We start from the raw sequence: 22968 nt of genomic DNA, 5'->3' as shown, positions 1-22968 counted from the left end.
AATATCTTTCAAAATGCAGTGTATTAAAAATATAAAGTTGAAAATTTTTGGTTTAGTTAAATCTCTTTAAAACAAATCTACCTTGTTTCCCAAATTTTTCTTCAATGGAATTAATTTCTATGTTTTGCCTGCTACTCCTCTTAAGAGGAATGTAGCTGTTCTTAGTCAATGATGGATGCTCTTTCTAAGTTTGTAAGCTTATATTTATGTAAGAAGTCAAATGCCTGGCTGCTTATCTAAGAACCCGCTTCTTTACAGATTGATGTGAAGAAGCCTAGGGAAAAGGGAGGCCTTAATTTCTAGGAGATTAGCTTGTTAAGATTGAAAAATGCTTTCTGAACTTTTATATACTGTAACACTAAGAATAAAAACATATCAATTTTATATCAGGGAAATGTAATTATTTATATTTATTTTATGTATCCTATTATCAAGTTTTATTTTATCTAGCTTCTTTAGTGCTTCAATGGTTGTTGCTGTTATTTTTGTTAAAAATTGAATGACAAGTCATGGAAAGTGAAGGTCTTAGAGAAAGTAGCTGAATGAATATCATAATAAAATGGGATATGGATTATAATTAATGGAAAGGAGCAGATAATTTCTTTTTTGTAGCCAAGTAATAGCTAAGTTGATCATAGTTTCAGGATTGCCATTTGTCTGGGATTTCTTACAGTTTCTTTGGGGAAGGGAGGCACTCAAATGGTTAAATAGAAGGAAGAACTCTGAAAAGGAAGTATATTTTACTTCCAAAATATTTTTATCTTCTATATCTGCATGTCAAGGTGGGAGCAGTTGGAAATTCAGACAAAACCTCTACTTCATTTAGATTAATTCTGGGAAAAACTCCTTAAGTGTTAACCAAATTACTTGAGTGAAAAAGTAGGTCTTGTAGAAAGATATTTATTTTGGAGTGGGTACATGTGCTAAAAATTGCTAATGAAAATAGTAGACACTGGGTAAATAAATCATTAGTTTGAGAACATTTGCACAGTTCACTAATCTCTAATAGTTGATGGATGCTATGAAGCACGTTCACTTAAGCCAGGACACACAAAAATGCCTGCTAGCTGGGGTTGTGAATTTCTCATCTGATTCTCCCAAATGGCATTTCAAAAAGGGCAATCTTATCTTTTGTTAAATACAGAATAGGGAGAACATGAATAGAAAGAGGCTCCACTTGCCAGTCAAACCAAGCGAGGACAGTTGGGTAGTTACAGTTTGTTTGCTACACGTTCTCATACTTGAGGCAACTAATTCTCGGAAGACTGAAATGTGAAGCTTTTAGAATTCATTAGTAACTAATTTCTGTCATGTGTGTTGTACTGGTAGAATAAGTTTTTGTGACGAAATTGGAACATTAATGGGGGGAATGGTTGATTAGCTGGTTTTATATTTTTCAAGGATTACTTTCTTCTAATCCTTTATAGTCCAAAATCTCTAAAATATGTGGGAAAGTACTCAGATTAAAGTGGTTTGCAATTATATGCCTAAGAAGTTTTTGAAATGTTGACTCATTTGGATAAACGGTGTTTTCCTCTATATAATGTCCATGGATAGTGAACTGGAGCAATGAGGGTACTGGGAGAAATGCCACTGGCTTTTTACTGATATTTTTACTTCTTTCTTGGTGTTTTAAAACTTCTCTTTTTAAAAGCTCATTTACTAGAAGCAGGAATCTAAACAACTTGACTCTTAAAGGGGAGAGATACAGAAAAGAAGCAGATCTGTACTTTCTAGATTCTGAGTCACATACTTTAACTTTGCAACTGAAGGCAGTTTGTTGTTACATTGATAAGTAAAGCAAGTCTTGTGAGATAAATTGGGTGCCAATATATCCATTGAGAGAGGTAGAATAATGCCATTGACATGTGAGAATATATTCCATAGCACGTGAGGGAAAGGAATGTTGGAGTGTCTGACTTCAAAGCAGATGGAGGAAATAAGATCTAGTGGTGACAATTTTTATTCAAGAAGTAAATATAGCCCACTTAGAGGAGACTATAAAAGATAATCTGTACTGAACACAAAGGAAAAAAGGACCTAATATCCGAACAAAGAAGAAAATGTAGCCCACCTAAAGGAGAACATAAAAGATAATCTGTACTGACCACAAAGAAAGAAAGGAGCTAATATCTGAACAGTGAGCCAAGATGAGGAAGGTGAAAAGATTGCAGAACCAGTTTGGGAACACTACTGAGCAGGACAATTTTATAACATTAAAGAGGCCCACTACTTGAGAAAACCTGTTAATGGACCTGATAAAACAGTGTCGACAAGGAATAAAGCATATTTAAGTATTAGGTCTTTTCATATAGTAAAATTAACATAGTTTAAATTCCTCTTGGCAGCAATTGGAACTGCATATGCATATATACACATCCAAAATGGAATTTTAGAGAAAAATTGTATCAGATTGTTGACTCAATCTTTGATTCTCTAAATGGATTTCTCAAAAGCACATGCACACACATGCATAAATACATGCAAATATATACACAGCCACAAATTGGAAAGAGAGCAGGGCTGAGCATTAGGTCAGGTGTGTTGTTTTATGTCACACACTACAGTCTAAGGCAAAAATATCTGGCTGACTTTTCTGTTCCATTCGTTGAATATCAAGTGGATAAGAATTAACTAAAGAGAAGCCTACTTTGGCTTTTTTTGAATGGGGTAGCTATTATGTGTCATATTATTATCAGCTTTTCTTGTCTTTTATCCCAGTCATTCGGGCTAAAGTTAAAGAGATAAAGACTAAGTGCCATGATGTGACTGCAGTAGTGGAGGTGAAGGAGATTCTAAAGTCCTCTCTGGTAAACATTCCACGGGACACTGTCAACCTCTATACCAGCTCCGGCTGCCTCTGCCCTCCACTTAATGTTAATGAGGAATATATCATCATGGGCTATGAAGATGAGGAACGTTCCAGGTAATTCACTCTTTAAGGATACAGAATAACTACTTTGCTTATCCTACTCTCATTAAATTTGTCTCTAGAGATGCTACCCTCGCATTTTTACATTGTGATCTGTCTACCTTCTTGGGGATTACAGATAAGTTTTAGTTGGGTTTCTTGATTTCATATATGGAATGGGTGTATGCGTGTAGTTTATAGGTTTACATTTTTCTTGGGAGAGGGACCATAACTTCATTTGTTTCTTAAAGGGGTCTGTGACTTACAAATGGTTAATAATTACTGTTCTAAATCTTAGCTGTCCTATTCAAGAATAAACATATAAGTCTTTCTTGTTCAAGTACTGTTTCCTTGTACTTTTCAGTAACAGGTTTTAGTTTTTCAAAAATGATTGCTTCTTTCAAAAATACAGATTACTCTTGGTGGAAGGCTCTATAGCTGAGAAGTGGAAGGATCGGCTCGGTAAAAAAGTTAAGGTAAGCCTGTATTTTATGTTTGAAGTAATACACAGAAAACAAAACAAAAGTAGAAAACCAGCCATCTGTCATTGAAATGAAATAGCTGCCTTCAACCATATGAGAAATATTAAAATTTAGTATGCATATATTTATATACTCCAAGAGCTGAATTTGTCTTTAATGTCTATTTTATTTAAGGAATGAGTTCCCTGTATGTGTATCAAAGATCTAACTACAGTTGCCCTAATGTCTCTTCACAAGGAGTCTAGCTGTAGTCCAGTCCTGGTAGGGTGGTTTCATGTTGTCAGGCTCCTTCTAGCTTATCACTCTACCATTTTTAAAGGCATCGCTTTCATACTCATGTTCACCTGGAGGTCACAAGATGGCTGCTCTGCCTCTAGTATCACATGTACATTTCAGGCAGGAAAAAGAGGAGGTAAAAGGGATTTCCAAGAGCCTCATCAAGCAGTTTTTACTTAGCTGCAAAACAGGCTAGAAAGTGTAGTCTTTTTAAACCTGGGGATATTGCTTCTTTGAACAAACTGCAGTTTGTGAGAAGGGGAGAATAAATGATGGGAAGGAAAATAAACAATGATGTCCGATGAATAAACAGCAATTCCTATGTACAAAGTGTAGCTACATTCATCTGTATAGAAGAGATCTGAATAAATTAGGTCCTTAGAGCAGTAATGTAGCCTTATTTTTAAGCCAAATAACTCCTAGATTGTGGAATTGATACATTTTTTAAAATCACATAGTACATTACTGTATTATAGAAGGTTTTGTTTCTTCTTACTGCACTAAGCAAATCTGTTTTAAAGAAAAGAATGGGGTGGGGGAATGCATGGGGGGACAAAAAAATCTCAAAGGATGTGTGGGTGGGTGGGGGGAGTGGGAACTGTACCAAACATAATACATCCTCTTCCTTCTGCAAGTTTGAAGGCTTGGGAAACATTTACATGGTAAGTTAAACACCCCTGGGCGGTTTATCTTATACATCTGGCACTTGACACGGCAGACACGTTTGGGTTTAAGTGACCTACAAAAATGTAGAGGGCATTATTTTGTAAGGAGAAACTACCCTCCAGTAAGTTCTTCTCCCCTTCAGTAGATTTGTCAAAAGGGAGATGCATTTCAAGTTCAGACTTGCGGGCATTCTCTCTGCATCTCTCTTCAATTAGTTTGGTGTTTATTAAAGAAAAAAGTGGCTCTTGTTCAGTATGTTGGAATCTCTTACTGTCTTTAATTTGGTTTTCTGCTTGCTAATGCAGAACTGGAATTTGTCCTAAATTCCTGTACCAGTTGGAAAAGCTTTCAATATCCCTGCTGCAAAGCATGTAACAAGGCTTACTGCTCCTCTTTTGGTACCAAAACAATATCATTGTGTTGTTGACAGGACACATGGCTTGTTTGTCCTGTTTCCCATTGCTTTCTGCAATATTTCCCATTGTTTTCCGCAGGGGACTTGCAGAGTTATTATTGTAAAGTCATTTATATTCTCAGTCTGGATTTAAATATTCTAAAGGAAAGAAACCAATAATTTGAACAATTTTAAATTCATATGCAGATATTGAGGGCTAAAGAGTTTGGGTAGAAAATCTCCTTTGGCCAGAATTATTGAGATTCCTATTTTAGTTTTCCAGTCAATTTGAAGATGTGTGAAAAGAGTTTTATGGAGGATGTTATTTTTTCAATCGGATTTGCTCTTAGCTGAGTTGTGCTCTCAGTGGATGAATCAATAATTTTATAAGAAACATTATGATGTTTTTTTCATGCAAATGGTTGTTTACCTAAGTCTCTTATAGCAGACGATTCAAGATGTTTGGACTTCCTTGGGAAGTTGAGAATCAGACTGTTTTTAAAATATGAAGACAAGATTGTGGAGTAAAGAATACTGAAATGAAGAATTACCTTCAGTAACAGAAAAACAATAACACATTTACTATGTGCTAAGCACTTTATATTTTTATTAATCTTCAGATGTATCTACTTATAAGTAGATTCTATTATCAGTTCCGACATATACATGATGAAAATGAGGTCTAGTAAGTTCAAGAAACTTCACACAGTAAGTGGTGGAGTTAGAATTTGAACTTGGGCCATCTGACCCAAGGATCTGATGGTGCTTGCTCTTTAAAGTGTGGTCCCTGGACCAGCAACACAGGTATCACCTGGGAGCTTGTTAGTAATGAAAATCTTCAGCCCTGTCTCAGACCTGCTAAATGAGAATTTGCAATTTTAACAAATTCCCCATATGATATCCGTGTTTGAAGTTTGGGAAGTACAGCTGTAGTTCGTATTCCCTACCTATCCTCATGTAATATAACTTCCATTTAACTTAAATTACATGAAAATATTATTGACATGGTTAATATGAAATATTACTAAACTTGATTGTGTTTATTAAAAACATTGCTAATACCTGCTTTGTAACACTTAGAACGAGGGCAGGACCTTGTCTGTTTTATTCATTGTACTTAGTGGATATTACTTAGAAAAATATTTTTGAGACCCCCCCCCATCCCTCAAAAAAATTTCCGTTTTTTTTTTCACTGCTCAAATCACATAGACTTTAAAAGGCTATGTTCTTATGTGTATTAAGAGAGGATGTTGAAAAATAGCCTTCCCTTCAAATTCTGTGTGTAAATCTTCCATTTGTTGAGTATCTGTGAAGCACTAGCCTCCTGTATGTTACCTCAGGAAATACGCAGAGATATAGGGAGAGATTTCTGTCATCGTTTACAGACATGGACATTTTAAGTTTAAGGTTTGATAAGAAAGCATTACTAAATACATTATAGATGGGCAACTTTGCGCTTGTTAAAATCAGAGAATAATGTTCATATTGCATCAGTTTTCTTGTTACCCTGGGAAATAGATTGATACTTTTGGAAAAGTAGCAAAATGCTTCAGAGATCTGAACTTGCAGTCTGACCCAGTTGTTAGAATCATGGAAATAATGACCCTGGTGATATGAGCTTGTGACTATTTTCTATTTTAAATTTCACAGCGCTGGGATATGAAGCTTCGTCATCTTGGACTCAGTAAAAGTGATTCTAGCAATAGTGATTCCACTCAGAGTCAGAAGTCTGGCAGGAACTCGAACCCCCGGCAAGCACGCAACTAAATCCCGAAATACAAAAAGTAACACAGTGGACTTCCTATTAAGACTTACTTGCATTGCTGGACTAGCAAAGGAAAATTGCACTATTGCACATCATATTCTATTGTTTACTATAAAAATCATGTGATAACTGATTATTACTTCTGTTTCTCTTTTGGTTTCTGCTTTTCTCTTCTCTCAACCCCTTTGTAATGGTTTGGGGGCAGACTCTTAAATATATTGTGAGTTTTCTATTTCACTAATCATGAGAAAAACTGTTCTTTTGCAGTAATAATAAATTAAACATGCTGTTACCAGAGCCTCTTTGCTGGAGTCTCCAGATGTTAATTTACTTTCTGCACCCCAATTGGGAATGCAATATTGGATGAAAAGTGAGGTTTCTGGTATTCACAGAAAGCTAGATATGCCTTAAAACATACTCTGCCGATCTAATTACAGCCTTATTTTTGTATGCCTTTTGGGCATTCTCCTCATGCTTAGAAAGTTCCAAATGTTTATAAAGGTAAAATGGCAGTTTGAAGTCAAATGTCACATAGGCAAAGCAATCAAGCACCAGGAAGTGTTTATGAGGAAACAACACACAAGATGAATTATTTTTGAGACTGTCAGGAAGTAAAATAAATAGGAGCTTAAGAAAGAATATTTTGCCTGATTGAGAAGCACAACTGAAACCAGTAGCCGCTGGGGTGTTAATGGTAGCATTCTTCTTTTGGCAATACATTTGATTTGTTCATGAATATATTAATCAGCATTAGAGAAATGAATTATAACTAGACATCTGCTGTTATCACCATAGTTTTGTTTAATTTGCTTCCTTTTAAATAAACCCATTGGTGAAAGTCTTTTTTTTTCTCTTCTTTTAAAATAAATCAGAATTGCCGTATTGACCAGGAAAAGATTATGTATGCACATGCACCAGGGTTAGTTTTTAAAAGTACATGGCTCCATAAAAATGCTGTAGATTACAGAATGATAAAATGTGCAGGTGTTTTTGTTTTTGTTTTTTCTGTTGTGTGTGTATCTGTATTTGTGTACATGTGTGTCCTTGCACTCACACCCAAGGTGGATTAAAATACAGGCCTGCAAACTGGCCTGCACTTTATCATTTGGATTTGTGCTGCTTAATGCTCAGCGAAAAATGTCTAGTAAAATGAATTATGGTTGTCAGGAGAGAGGTTATTTCGACTTTTGAACCAATTGCACATTTCTCATTACCCAAGCTGTGGTGAGATCCCAGGGGCTGTGGTGAACAAATGATGCTTTTATAGATGGTCCCTAGCTTACAATGATTCAATTTACAATGCTTCAATTTAACAATTTTTTGACTTACAATGGGTTTATCAGGATGTAACCCAATGCATTTCAACTTACGATATTTTCAGTTTCGAATGGGTTTATCCAGATGTAACCCCATCGTAAATGGAGGAGCATCTGTACTTCCTTCCTCTGGCAGAGTTCCTTAGAGCCTGTGCCAATTACTTGAAAGTTTCATTCTCTGCCATTTACATGTGTGCTATTAGTAGAATCAAATTTCTAAGCTGTGGCGTGCTGAAAATAAAATGCTTATGAAGCAAAAATCGTGCTATGTTTCCTTCTACAAGGATAATCAAGCAAGGATGAAATTCATTCCTGAACAAAAGTTTCCTAAAATGGTAAATAATCATCTATCCAAATGTTCTATTTTAAAAGTGTGAGCTGGGTGTGGTGAGTGCACCTGTAATCCCCACTACTTGGGAGGCTGAGGAAGGAAGACGGCGAGAGCCCATGAGGTTGAAGCTGCAGTAAGCTATGATTGCGGCCACTGCACTCCAGCATAGGCGATAGAGCATGACCCTGTCTCTGTAACAACAACAAAAGTGTGAAAGTTCATTCTACAAATTGGAGTCACTCATATCATACCCAACTAAAATGGAGTCGGGAGGCCATGGGGAAAGGCACCCAGGTCCCTGTTCCAGGAACCATTTTTGCAGTTCAACAGAAAAATCACGAAGACCTAACTCTAACCTTAAGATAAAGTTACCTAGTAGCTGCTGCCACTCACCAATCAGAACTTGCTAGATCCTACAAGACACGCCTGGCTCCAGTGAACTTTCATTCAAAACCATTTAGATCACCTTCCTCTCTTCCCCAATAAAACCCCAGCCTTTCTCTTTGTTCTTTGAACACAACTAGAGGCTACACTGGTTTGTGTGCCCAGAATTACAATTCTAATTCTTATATTCCCAAATAAACCCTTTACTTGGAGATTTATCTCCCTATATTTAAAGGTGACAGAGTAAGGGAACATTCCTGCCTTCTGATTGACTCTCCAAAGCCAACAATTTCCCCAGCCCCAGAAGAAAACATTCCCACCTTTGCCTATAGGACTGCATAGTCTTTTGAGCTTCCAAAAGACCACTTCCAAAGGGCTTGCCATCTGCCCATTGTTGCTATATTCTCAGATGGCAAGGACATCTCTTTTGAGGTGCTGATGTCCTACCCTTAAAAGGTGAGTTGGGTGTCACTGGGGAGTAATGAAGCACCACCGTGGATGGACTGCCCCTGAGAATCTCTCTTCCTGGTATGTAAGCCTCAACTTGAGCCTGAGGACAGAGGGGTGGAAAGTAGTGCTGGTGCCTCAGCCTGTTTTCCTCAGGCTTTCTCATGTTAACTCTGTAAAGAAGGACAAGAATTGACTACAGGAGAGGTTTAAAGGAACTGTTATCTCAAATCCACAAACGTCAACTCTCTCAACACACGGTAAGCAATGTTAAGTAAGGAACTCTTTTGATGTATAAAAGCTGCAGATGTTTCCAGCTTCTGCAGTTTTTTTGGGGGGGTGGGGGTTGGGTAAAGGGGGTATGATCAGTTTCTGTGTAGGAATTTGACACACTTTATGCTTAATATAAACAAAACACAGCCAGATTCTTAGATTCAGCAGTTTTTTTTTTAAACCACCTTCCATTCGGTGCCATTTTACAACCTACTGTTTTACCACTACCATCTATAGTGGCAATGTTTGATTTTGCTCACCTATATGAGGCTTCTGTCAGCTGTTTAAACATTTCTAATGGTATAAAGCCCATGAATAAAGTACATTTGGTTTTTCAGTTTGATAGCTACAATATCTTCATTAATAAACTGTGCAGACCTCTTTTGGGAGGATGGCGTGATTTATCATGATGGTCACATTTCTCATGAGACTGCAAAACCATTTCTACTCTAGTTGCCGTAGTACAAAGACACCTCGTTAATGCCTCTCTATAGGGTTTTCTTGCAGATAGTAACTTTTAAAGCCACTAAAAATTTAATATACATGCATCCTTGTCAGTAACCTTGAGATTGATAAAATTTATATTTCTTTAAAAAATTTTATTCACCTTTAGGATTTTAATTTTCTTAGCCAAATAAAAGTCAGATGCATGCTGAATAAAGTAGCAAATACTTAAATAGCAGCAAACATGGATTCTCTTTTCATGGATATGTATTTTACTGTGTCACATACAATGTAATCTGATTCAGTGCCATATGTGGCACCCAGCATTCAGGGATGGGGTGAGACAAACTGTCTTTCCACATCTGTTACACATTAAGAAGGCAAATACAAAAGTTATAATCACTGTGAGCAAATAGCACTACCTATTGCCTTCTGCAAGAAATTATTTGCTGTTACATTTCAACAAGTAAAATGACTAAAGGTATTTCAAGATTGACATTTAGCACTGAGTTTTAACATATTTTAATACACAAAAATTCAAGAAGATGGTAAAAATAAAGCAGAGACTTCTAATATGGTGTTACTGAAATCCAGCCTATAAAATTTAAAAGTATGGTACCCAGATGTATTAATATTAACAAAAACAGTATAGTCATACCTTTCATAATTATCTGTTTGGGGTAATAACATCTAACAGTGGCTGGAACTCTATATGAAACACTTGTGCATATGTTACCTCACTTATTCCTTGAAAGTTGTTGAAGTAGATGTTTTATTCCCATATAACAGATTTTTTTTTTTTTAATGAGGATTTAGAACTTCAGAGTTCTGTAAGTAGCAGAGCTGGGCCTTAGATCCTCATAATCTTATTTCCCAAATTATATGTTTTCCACCACTGCAATTTCTGATAAAAAGGTAAATGCATCCTAGCATTGTAAAAAATGAAAAAGCATAGTGTCAGGCATATAGTGGTAGCTATTGCTATTATTGGATTATAATAAATAATAATATAAATATAACAATAGCTATTATTTCTTAAACTGAGGTCTACCAACTATGTTAGAAAGCCTATTTAATATAGGCCCAACTCTAATCCAAGATACTGTCACTTCACCTCTTTAGGTGTCCTCCCTTATGAAATCAGAATTTCAGTAGAATTATTTCCATACAGACAGGTAGGTGAATTAAGTAATTTTGGGGGCATTAGTTGTTTAAAAATATGTGACTCTCAGAAAAGCATTTTTCAAAGTTTCTGTTTTCCCTTGAATTTGTAGAAAAGTAAACAGTTAATTGTATTCAACAACACCTGGAAGAAAGTTGAAATTAAAAGTTGATAATTATTACAAATAAAACGAGAATGACTACTTCCACTGGGAACTCTCATTTCTCCTTTTTTAGATTATGCCCCCTATTTTTCCCACCACCGGAGTCCTCCATATCTAGAAAAACTATTCCACCTGACCTAATTCTCCCTGCTTTTCATTCATTAAGTATTTTCACTATGACAGGGATTCAACATGTTAATACAACTAAATATGTTTTTCTTCCAATGAAATGCAAACGTTTGTCATGTTTCTACTTAGGTGGTTGTTGAGAACTTGAGGAGTTGTCCCATGAAGAAGGAGAGGTTGTGCTCAAGGAAATTTGTCCAAAAAAAAAAAAAAAGGATTTGTGGGCTGTTGAGGAAACTGACACAGAAATGAAAGAAAATGCGGGAAAGAATTTTCTACTAACCACAGGGATGTGGAGGGGAATGACCCCACTCATTACACAGTGGTACTGTGGCCACTCTTGCAAACAGCCACCACCTCCCTCCCCAAACACTTAGCATCATGATGTGAGATTGATGTTATGATTGCAGGGTTGGACTTAGGATAGTCTGGGGCCTCAGCAAGGGTGGGTCGGGTGATGTCTGAAACATAGGATAGCTCTGAGATGTTAAGAAGTCAATGAAACAGGGAACAAAAGATTTCTTGTTTATACTGGGTGGTAAATCCAATAAATAAAGCAGATGCAGTTCACTCTAATGTCTTTATTTCTACATTATTTTGGTGATTCTGAGGGAATCATGGCTTCCCAGAGATGGTATTCCTGTCCTAGCACTGAAAAGCAGAATTTGAGTTGAACTGTGGGACAACTTGGCAAAAGGAGAGATCAATATGAACAAAATTCCTATTGGAAAACTTTCTCTACGACCTAAAACTCAAGTAATAGATCAAAGCTTTAAAAGATGCATGATGCTCCAGGTGAAGTCTTCTGCCAAAAACAAAAACAAAAACAAAAACAAACATGTTTAAATTTGGCCTTTTCTTTCCTTCTCATTAATTACTGGAATTGCCATAAGTACCTTGCTCTGTGAAGGTTTCTCTTTCTTTGAAAATTCAAGATACGGTGTCTTGTAAGTGATCTAACCAGCCAGCTCTTTCTAATAAAACATGGCCTAAGATAAGAAAAACAAACAAAACAAACAAACCAAAAACAGAAAAAAAAAACCCGTGATGCTCAGAAAATATTATACCCACAAATACTGAATTGTCCTGTCTGCTCACATTCATCTCTTTCCCTCCTGGCCATTCTTGCCTATTCTGCTTTTCCTCATATTGCTTGGCTAATTAAATCAAACACATAGCTACAGGAATATTTTCAGAATTGCTAGAAGATCAGGCATGATGCAAATAGAACTATCTGATATTCTTTAAATCCATTGATCAATATCCATGATGCTCATTTCGATTCCTTTCAGGTCGTCAGCTCAGGCAGTCTTGTCCTGAGGTTTTCTTGCCTACACGATGCCTGGAACCACAGCTGCCCACACTCCTTCTTCCTTAGGGACAACATTTGGAGACATTCAATCATTCAAAATGGCTCCCTCACCATACCTTGAGAAGAGCTTTGGGGTTAGGGCACTTGGATTCAAATTCTCACTTCGCAACTCATTGGCTGTTTAGCCTTATTTCCAAGCTTCAAGATTAGGAGAGATGAGCTGGACGGATTCTGTTGGGCAGTGCCTGGAGCATGATAGGTGTTTAATAGGAATCAGAATCATTCCACCTTTTACTCCCAGCTCCTCTCTACGAAGTACACACTTCTCTAACAGGGTTCTAGTGAGTGCTCACTAAGCCCAGAAGAAAAGTGGCTTTCGAGAGATCACACTTCCTGCCTGTTCTCTGTTCTCCATCTTTAAGATGCCGGACTCAAAAAATTCTCAATTTTTCTTCAAATTGAGGATTAAAGTTCTTTTCCTTTCCCTCCAGTGAGGCAGGTGTGCTTAAAATGCAGCATGATCAAGAGACTGGACAAAAGATTCTGGAAAAACCATATAAGTACTCAAATCTACAAATATATCACAATACAAATTTATGTTTCATTCCAAATACTTTTATCTATTTTGGCAACCAAAGAACCAAAAGACTTCTGCAGCCATGTTTTTTTTTTTTTTTAATAATTATTATTTTTTAAGGCCAGTCAAGCAATGGGGGTGAAGAAGGAAGAAAAAAAGTCTGTAACTGGTAGTGATCAATGAGTTGTAAATACCAAGGCACTGGGACCAGCCTCCAACCATTTTTAAATATAGAGAATGGTAAACCTATAGGAATTTTAATGTCTTCATGCTGGTTATTTCTATGGAGATGTTAACTTTCAGATTAATTCATTTATTCCTTGAACTTTCAAGTGGAATCACGTTTTTGTACTTTACTATTATCCTTTGTAAGTAATAGGTTACTTTATATAAAAGAGCAAAGTAAAGAAAACAATTTTCTCTGAATGTTATTTATAAAAGTTTGGCTCCCCAAAAAGGTTATTATTCATAGTTTAGGTCAGCAAGGAGAGACCCCTTGAAAAGATATGTGTTCTCAATAAGAGCTGAATTTTTGTCAGAGGATCTTCTTGGTGTTTTTCATTTCCTAGGGAGTTCCAGAAGTACTAAAATTATATCGAGACAAAGTGTTTATGTTTCAAAAGTGCAGGCTCTGCATTCCAGGCTACACACTGAGGGTTCTCAAAACAGAGGCAGCTTTTACTGAAACTGGGAAGTAAGGACAACTCATAAAGGCCTTGGACTAGTCCCTTTTAGAAAAACAGACGATAACCAAAAACCCAGCTGCAAAAGGAAGAAACTAATCCAGGGTTGACAAACTTTTCTGTAAAGGGTCCCATAGTAAATATTTAAGATTTTGCAGGCCATGCAGTTTCTGTTGCAGCTACTCAGCTCTGCCACTGAGGCTCAAAAACAGACATAGACCATATTATATATGTGAACAGGCATGACTGTGTTCCAATAAAACTTTATTCATAAAAGCAGGCAGTGGGCTGAATTTGGCTGTTGGCTTGTGGTTTGCCTACTCTTGTGTGTGCCTAATAAAATGTTTCCTAACTAGCTTGAATTATTTTATCATTCTTGGAACTTAATGAAATTGGTGGTTTGGTAGCATTAGAAACTTAACTACTAACAAAGGTTACCTGCAATCTTACTATTAAAGATTCAGTCTTTTGGGTCAATCATTGTTGTCTTCATGAATCCACTTAAAATGCAAGGGCATATGAAATATATCAGTCCCTATTCCTTAGTAACAATTAGCTTATTAAGTAACTGGGGCTGAAAGGGGCTCTAGAAGCTGCCCGAGAGAACAGAGTGCCTAGAGCAGGGAAATGGGGACTGAAAGGGGAGAAAGACGCACACGAGAGAGATTTTAGCCTTCCCCTGACCCTCCCAACTGAAACAATTATTCACAGGACCCAGTGGGCTCCCAGTAATATTATTTTGTTTCTGCAAAGGCTCATTCTTTAGGAATAAAGTCCTGCGTGAATGAGCGCCCATGTCCAGACAGAGTACCCACTTGGCTCTTGCACACCCATTCAACAAACACCCATTTTGCTGCGAGGCTCAGTGCTAGGAATTGAAAGTGAGAAGTAAAATAAGATAAACCAGCAGAGAAAAATCTGCATGTAATACAAGGTGGTGGAGTCTACAAAAGAAAGAACAAAGGGCCATTCTTTTTAAAAAAAATTCCTTAAACTGCTGGTCTCATTTCTCTCTTGCCCACCCTCCCATTCATTCTAGTATGATGTATTGAAATGTAGTCCTAGCGCTAATGATCACATTTTTAAGGCTGGCATGCCAGAGACAGTGAAAAATTATAAATATGGTTTGTAGTTGTCATTTTTTGAAAACCTGTTTACCCTTCACTGTTTTCTTAAAAATTTTCATTTTAGTTGCTAAAACTAAAAGATCTTAGAAAGTGTTGCTGTAGCACTAAAACCCTCTTGTATGTTTAACCTATTCACCATAAGCTTGATTTACAACTGCTTTCTTTGCTTGATGAATCCCACATGCCTCATAATTTAAACATCTTAATGTGCCTCTCACTGAAGTGGCTTTTTATTTGAATGCAAATTGATTCTGAAACTGCTTCCAATCAGAAGTTTGTGTTTAATATACTGCAGCTTAGAGTTAAATATCACCATACTAAGGTCAATATGCAAGGAATAGGATTGAGAGTCAGTTGCTACCATAATTAACCTAGCTCAGGTTCATTTAACCATAAAATATACACTCTGACTGACTGTTTAACCTGTCCCAAATAAATGAACGGTATAGATCCTGAGCCATTCACTCAACAAATGAAATGCAGTTTTCATATAAATACAAAAGAAACTTGAGTTCATTTCTAAATTAGTGTAGCTTTTTTTTTTTTTTTTGAGGATTTTAAGGGATTTTCAGTGGAAGGCAAACAGGATTTTTGTAGCATTCTCGACCTGATACCCGACTAAGTCTTATCTAGTCCAAGTAAAAACAAATACAAACCATGTAAGATAGTGGCTTATTCATTCCACCCCGCCTCCTTTTTTTTTTTTTTTTTGAGGCAGAGTCTTGCTCTGTTGACCAGGCTGGAGTGCAGGAGCCTGGTCTCAGCTCACTGTAACCTCTACCTCCCAGGTTCAAGTGATTCTCCTGCCTCAGCCTCCTGAGTAGCTGGGACCACAGGTGTGCACCACCACGCCTGGCTAATTTTTGTATTTTCAGTAGAGATGGGGTTTTGCTATGTTGGCCAGACTGATATTGAACTCCTGGCCTCAAGTGGCCTACCCACCTTGGCCTCCCAACCATCCCATTTTTTAAAAGTGCACTGGAAGACATTTAATAGTCTCCATTTGTAGATAGTTCTAGAATTTAATAATTTCTGCTATTGGCAATTTACAGTGCAGATTTTAGCACAAGATGTCAAATTATGTGAAACATTTTGCTACAATTATAGATGTTATAATTTTCCCCAAGTATTTGTTCAGCCCTTTAACTTAAAAAGCCAAGTTTGAAAGTACTTCAAATTTAGATTGAATATCATCCTAGCAAGTCTTAGTAAAATCTCATGCTGGTTTTCTGCTTTGGGTTCGGGAAGAAAGGAATTAGCTTCAAATAACACCTCTACCTGTCTGTGTGCAGGTGTTAGCTCTCCTTGGGAGGGGTAAGACAAACTACAGGCCCCTTGCCTGATCCCCTTTTGAGAGCCACAGCCCAGAAAGTGGGGAAACATCTTGCAGTGATGAGAACAGGCTGACTAAAAAAAATCAGATAAGAGGGAACAGGTGCACCAATGTATCCGGAGAGGGTAGGCCTGAGCCCAGGAAGCGTCTTGGGCTCCAGGATGGCTGCCGGCACCCTAGCCCCAGTCTAGCGTCACCACGGCCAGAAGCCAGTTTGAAGCAGAGCTCTTCCTCTAAACACCGAGCATGGTGATTTTGACCAGGTAACTAGGCTGAACCCTCATGAACAACTGCTTATTTGTCTCTGAAATTAGGCTGTGGCTTTAAAAATTCCTGAGGCTTGGAGTAGATAGGGTATAACAATAGTTTCCCCTGCCCCCGAAATTGTGTCACGCTGTCAGCTTCTTAACATAGCAAGGGAAGGAAAAAAAGCTGCTTTAATGACATGGCAACTTTAAAATGTTAAATAGTTATTTGCTTTTATCTAGCACAATTAATCTCAAAGGACATGTTGTTATTCATTCAATGACAAGTCTTAACCGAGTGCTACTGTGTCAAATGCCAGCTATGGTGGTGGGTGGACTCGCAGTATCTACCCTGCTGCAATGTACACAAAGGCAGAGCCAAACAGCACACAGGTGACAAATGTAAGAGGCAGATGGCACACAGGTGACAAACTGTGAGAAGTGCTAAGAAATAAATATTAGGTTGGTGCAAAAGCAATTGCGATTTTTGCCATTACTTTTAATAAGATGCAATAAAGAATATCAGAGATAGAGGTGGCAGGAGGAGAAAACCTGCTTAATAAGGGTAGTCACAGAGTTAGAATCATTGTAAAGTTCATGAGGCAAAGCTTAAGGGTCCTTCACTTGTACTGGCCTCTTCTAAGGCCCTGAGTGTTTCCATGATCATGTGTTTTTGCAAAGTGTGCACATTTAAGGCTTTAATACATTATTTTTCTATAAAAACGTTTCTACCAAGTTGTATAAGCTTCAGGGTTCACAAAATCTGGATTCACACTTAGTAGCTAGGGAAGACTTCTAGGAGGAGGAGAGATTTCAGTTGATTTTCACAGGATAAGAAGGAGCTTGCCATGCTGGATGTGGGGACAGCAGTTCAGGTGGGTTGAAGGACAGTTTGAAAATTCTGAAGCTGGAAATTGCCTTGCCAATCAGAGGACGTGAGCATGGAGTAGTTGGGGAATGGAGAGAAAGGTAGTAGGTAAAGTTGGAGAAATTAGCGGGAATAAAAGTGAAGGGCCATGTAGCCATATTAGGGAGTTGGGTTGTAGCAAAGTGGTATGTAAAACCACTGGAGTGCTCTAAGCAAGAGAATGACATGCTCAGATATATGTTATTAAAAGATTACTCAGATTCCAAAGGAAGAACTGATCTGGGGTTAAGGCGTGATTAGAGAAAGGAGGCTCTTGTAGTAAAGGTGAGAGAAGATGGTGGTTTGGATGAGGCTGGTGGCAGTGCATTACAGAGCAAAGTGGACAGATTTAAGATACTGATTAGACTTTGAAATCATTGGACTAGCTGATGAGTTGGATGTAGGGAGCTGGGAAAATATTCAAAGATGACTTGAGCAACTTTTCAGACTTGAGCCACTGGGTTGATGGTGGTGCAACTATCATCCAGGGGGAGGAAAGCCTAGAAAAAGGGAAAAATGGGGTCAGGAGTGGATAAGGAATTCTAATTTGGTTGTGATAAGTTTGAGATACTTATTAGTTACTCAGCAGGAGAATGTTGAGTAGATAGGAGTCTGTGACTTAGGGGAGAGCTATATGTAAACATTTGAGAGTCACCCACATGTATTTGGTAAATGAAACATATTTTAAAACTATATAAAGTTCCTATTTCTGTTCCTATTACTGGTCTCTCATTCCATAAGTTAATTGAGACAGGACAAAGCCTTTAAATTGGATTAAGTAGAAATGCTAAATTGAAAAGTTATTTTCATGTGGAACTACAGGATCTTAGAAAAATATGTTGAAGGCTGGGTAGAAGTGTCTCCAGGGGGTTGCAATCATCATAAAAAGTTCTGTTAGGAATATTTAGGAGGGCATTTAATAATATAATGGATATGGCTTTATATAGGTGTAAATATGTCAGTGTTGACCTCTGTTTGAAGGTGATATAAAAGCAAGATTATGGATTTAGCCATGATTCTGCATCACTTAATCCCGCTCGAGTGTGCAGGAATGAGTTAGGTATGTGAAATATGTATACCACCTTAATAAATCAGACTTTAACTTTGTTATCTGAGTTTGTTTACATTTCTCAGTGGCCTGGGAGAAATAATTAAATGACCGCCACTGAATCATTCTAATTGATGAATACACCAGACTTTAAAAGCATATGTGAAATATTGTGTTGCCTGTGGATTAAGACCTTGACTTTAGGAGGTTTCAGTTAGGAGATGTTTTCCCAGAGTTAAAAATATATTTTTCCAAATAAGCAAGTAAGAGAAGTCTTGGCTAATCTGGTGTTTAAATTTCTTACAAGTATACCAAATTTCCAAGTGTCAGCTATAATTAACTATGATCTGGCGATATGGGATCCTGACAAATCCATATGTGTGTATGGTGTAAGCATTAGAGACCACTTTGAAAAGCTGTGGAATAGAGATAACATCCCATAAGAAAGAAGTCATTTGTTATGCTGATATTCCAAAAAATTCTTACTTTTCCTAGGGAATATACAGATTAGTATACATAATGAGTAGATAAAAACGCAGTAAAAGTTGTATTATTCTAAAACAAAGTTTTCGTTAGGCTTTTAGAGAATATATGGTATTTAAATAATTTGGAATTAAGAAGGAGATCATGAGGCTACAAAGCTTCTTAGGAGATGCCATCTGTCACTTTGCAACGTGAAGAAGGCCAGTCATCTCAACATTCAAGTCTATGTGAAGTTTTCCATGAGTGGATTTTGTATAAATGAGTTTCCATCTTATTTCAGAACTCATTTCTTCCAATTCTCTATTTTCTTTATGAGAGCCGCTCATCTAAAAGTTTGGGGATCTCATCTTTGTGTTGGACTTCTATCCTGTACCCGCTCATACACAAAATTCCTGAAATGTTTATTTTGAAGGCTGGTAGCATTTGACTAGAAGTCTAATCCAGAAAAAAAGAAAAAAAGGTAGGATGAGGAATTTACAGAAAATAATAAAAATATAAGCCCACAGGCAAGCCAACTTAAGAAATTCAGGGGTGAAAATAACAATTTTGGGGTTGCTTAGCACTAGAATGTTAAACCCTAAAGAAGTACAAATTAATGGTAAGATAAAAACATTTTAAAGAAAGGTTGGAAAAGGGGCAAGAATGATGATGAAACTGCCTTTGCAGAAATTATAACTGAGAAAATTATGACAGTGAAAGAGATCTGACCTAACCAACTCCATTTTGCTTCTAACCTCCAAGCTGTCCTTGTTCATTCCAGGGCCTAGGCCGAACTAACTTTAGGAGGAATTCAGTTTATAATTTAACTTTGAAACAAAGATTATAATAGCCGTTTCCCAAAACAACCCTCCTTTCTGCCTGGGGAGTAGATTGCCTTTGCAGGACTAACAAATTAGTCACAAGATTAGAAATTATGGTTTAGGAGTCATGCAGCTAGAGGCTGCAAGATTCTAAACTTCCCCAAATTGCTCCTGAGGATAATATCACTATTGTAAATATTAAAATCAGTGCTTGAGATATTTTGGAGACCCTGTACTCGATGGATCAGCTGACACCACTTAGATGGATAAACTGGCTCATCTGGTCTTATGGTCCCCACCCAGGAATTGACTCATCACAAGAGGACAGCTTCAACTCCCTATGATTTCATCTCTGACCTGACCAATCAGCACTCCTCACTTTCCATCTCCCATACAGCCAGCTCTGCATGAATTAAACTCTTTCTCTATTGCAATTCCCCTGTTTTTTTTTTTTTGTTTGTTTGTTTTTTGATTTTGTATGTTTGTTTGCTTTTGAGATGGAGTCTCACTCTGTCGCCAGGCTGGAGTGCAGTGGCACCATCTCAGCTCACTGCAACCTCTGCCTCCCAGGTTCAAGCGATTCTCCTGCCTCAGCCCCCTGAGTAGCTGGGATTATAGGTGCCCGCCACCACACCCAGCTAATTTTTATATTTTTAGTAGAGACAGGGTTTCACCATGTTGACCAGTATGGTCTTGATCTCTTGACCTTGTGATCCGCCTGCCTCAGCCTCCCAAAGTGCTGGGATTACAGGTGTGAGTCACCGCACTTGGCTGCAATTCCCCTGTTTTAATAAATTGGCTCTGTCTAGGGAGCGGGCAAAGTGGACTTGTTAGGTGGTTACAATGAAAGGATGAAAATAAAATGATTCAGGAAACCTTGCCAATAGTGCTACAATAGAAAAATAAAGCAACTTTCAAATTCTGCCTGTTTGTAGAATTTTAGGTATGAAAATTGAATAGGTCAGGTAGATAGCCACCTCATGCTATTTCCTTGTGAGGTTACATCCTTTATCATCTCTGCCTCCAACTCAGACTTTCTGTAGCCATCAAAGATGATGTCCAAAGTCTAACCTAAGTTATTAAAAAGTAAGCGTTAGGCCTGGTATGGTGGCTCATGCCTGTAATCTCAGCATTTTTGGAGGTGGAGATGGGAGGATCACTTGAGGCCAGGGGTTCAAGACCAGCCTGGGCAACATAGTGTGATCCCATTTCTACAAAAAAACAAAACAAAACAAAACAGGCATGATGGTGCATAACTGTAGTCCCAGCTACTCAGGAGGCTGAGGTGCAAGGATGGCTTGAACCCGGGAGGTCAGGGCTACAGTGAACTACTGATTGCATCATTCCACTCCAGCCTGGGTGACAGAGACCCTGTCTCAAAAAATATATATATATTAAATGTTGGCACCTGAGAAGTCAACAGTGTTGAACAGGGAATCAGGAGTGACTTCCCTCCCCACTTCTGGCTGGGACACATAAGGGTCCGGTTGTCACGCACACTGTTGTGGCCAATCTCATGGCTGAACTCTTGGAGAACCAGCAGTCACCTCAGAGCTCTAACATGCACCCCCAGGAACCAGTGGCACGTGGCTCCAGAGCGCAGCTGCACCAGCAGAACATGGAGCACCTGCTTGAGAGCTGCCCCAGAATCACCTACAGAGCCAGATCCGACCCTAAGGAGCTTCTCCCATCTGGCCCTTGAGTCCCTTCAGCTTACCTACATGTCCCTGCACCATGGGTTGTCTCTCACCAATTACATTTGAACTACCAGGAGAGACTAAATCATTCAGTATGCTTGTGGTTCCCCAAAATATCTTTGTTGACTGCATTATCCATAAAATACCCTTATATGAGCCTTATTCTGTTTGGCTTTCTTTGGTTAAGAAATACACTTTTAGGCCGAGCGCAGTGGGTTCACACTTGTAATCCCAGCATTTTGGGAGGCCAAGGCAGGCGGATGGCTTGAGGCCAGGAGTTTGAGACCAGCCTGGCCAACATGATGAAACCCTGTCTCTACCAAAAAAAAAAAAAAAAAAAAAAAATTAGCTGGGCCTGGTAGCACACACCTGTAGTCCCAGCTACTGGGAAGGCTGGGGTAGGAGAATTACTTGACCCGGGAGGCGGAGGTTGCAGTGAGCCGAGACTGTGCCACTGCAACCAGCCTGGGTGACAAGAGTGAGACTCCATGTCAAAAAAAAAAAAAAAAAAAAGTCACTTTTCACTAAAATAAAACTTCTCATGAATATGAGGTATTTATCTCATTGTTGCCAAGTGTGGCTTTTATTAAAGCTTGAAGAGTGAGAAAATGAATAGCTTTTCATCAGCCACTAATGGAACAAAAATGGCTTACATGTGTGACTTTCCACAAGATTAATTTAAATTGGGGAGAACTGGCTAGCTTTCTCCTGTCGTGCTCTTTAGTAAATGCATAAGATAAATGCAGCACAGCAAATTTTGCTCCTCTGTTAGTAAAATTAGTTTCTGTGCAGTCGGGTTGACCCTGCCTGCTACAGCGCACAGCTGCTTTGGCATGCTAATTGAATTGTCAACAATAAACACTGGGAAGGAGGCACTTGAAGCTACCATTTTGGGCCACAAAACCTTTGCTTAAAGGCTGCCTGCTGTTTCTCCCAACTATGCATGAAAAGCAATTAAGAAAAGTCTTGTATAACTGTAGTCTGCTAAATCAAGGATAAGCTGTATATTGGAACTAACAAAAGACACACAAAACGCTTGCAGATCTTCTCAGGACCAAACTGTGTGCACTTGTGCTTGTAAGAATGTGTGGCCCAATTAATGGAAAAACACTTAACTAAAAGTTAAATTGCCCTGTTACCTTTTGCCCTATTAACTGGTGTCTAGCCTTAAGCATGAGAACCCTAGCTGAATGCTTATTTTACCAAGGCAGAAACACAATGAACCAGATATGAACCAGTCTAATAACTTTACCAGTCCTGGGCCAACTATTAATGCTAAGAATTTATACTGAATGAATAGATACCTCTTTGTTATTTCTAATTGTCATGGTGAAAAGGTTACTAAATTCCCACACGTGATGGGACAAAAGACACTTTGCCTACACAACAGCTCCATTTGACACCGTGGAAGGAAAGGACTGGAAGCATTTAGGCTGAGTTAAAGAAATAAAATACAGGCTGCATTTGTTGACAATTAGATGTGCCGTGGTAACATAAACTTAAGTTACTTGCTTTTAAAATTGTGTAGAGTTATTCTCTTGTTACTAATATCTTACAATTTTGACATGTACTTTCCCCCTAAAAAAATTTATAAACTGTTCTAAGCTCCAAATGAC

General features: G+C 38.0%; 1 protein-coding gene across 1 annotated transcript in view; it reads left to right on the top strand.

Annotated features, from left to right (window-relative positions):
- FRZB (frizzled related protein) overlaps positions 1-7335 on the top strand; it is a 33181-nt gene extending 25846 nt beyond the window's left edge. Inside the window, exons 4-6 of the mRNA XM_016950142.3 lie at positions 2722-2926; positions 3324-3387; positions 6380-7335. Coding sequence (XP_016805631.1) covers positions 2722-2926; positions 3324-3387; positions 6380-6496 — 386 coding nt within the window. The 3' untranslated portion in view covers positions 6497-7335. The remainder of the gene's footprint in view (positions 1-2721; positions 2927-3323; positions 3388-6379) is intronic.
- The last annotated feature ends 15633 nt before the right edge of the window (positions 7336-22968 follow it).

Source organism: Pan troglodytes, chromosome 13 (assembly GCF_028858775.2).
Source record: "Pan troglodytes isolate AG18354 chromosome 13, NHGRI_mPanTro3-v2.0_pri, whole genome shotgun sequence".
Taxonomy (NCBI): domain Eukaryota; kingdom Metazoa; phylum Chordata; class Mammalia; order Primates; family Hominidae; genus Pan; species Pan troglodytes.
This window is presented reverse-complemented; position numbering and strand designations above follow the sequence as displayed.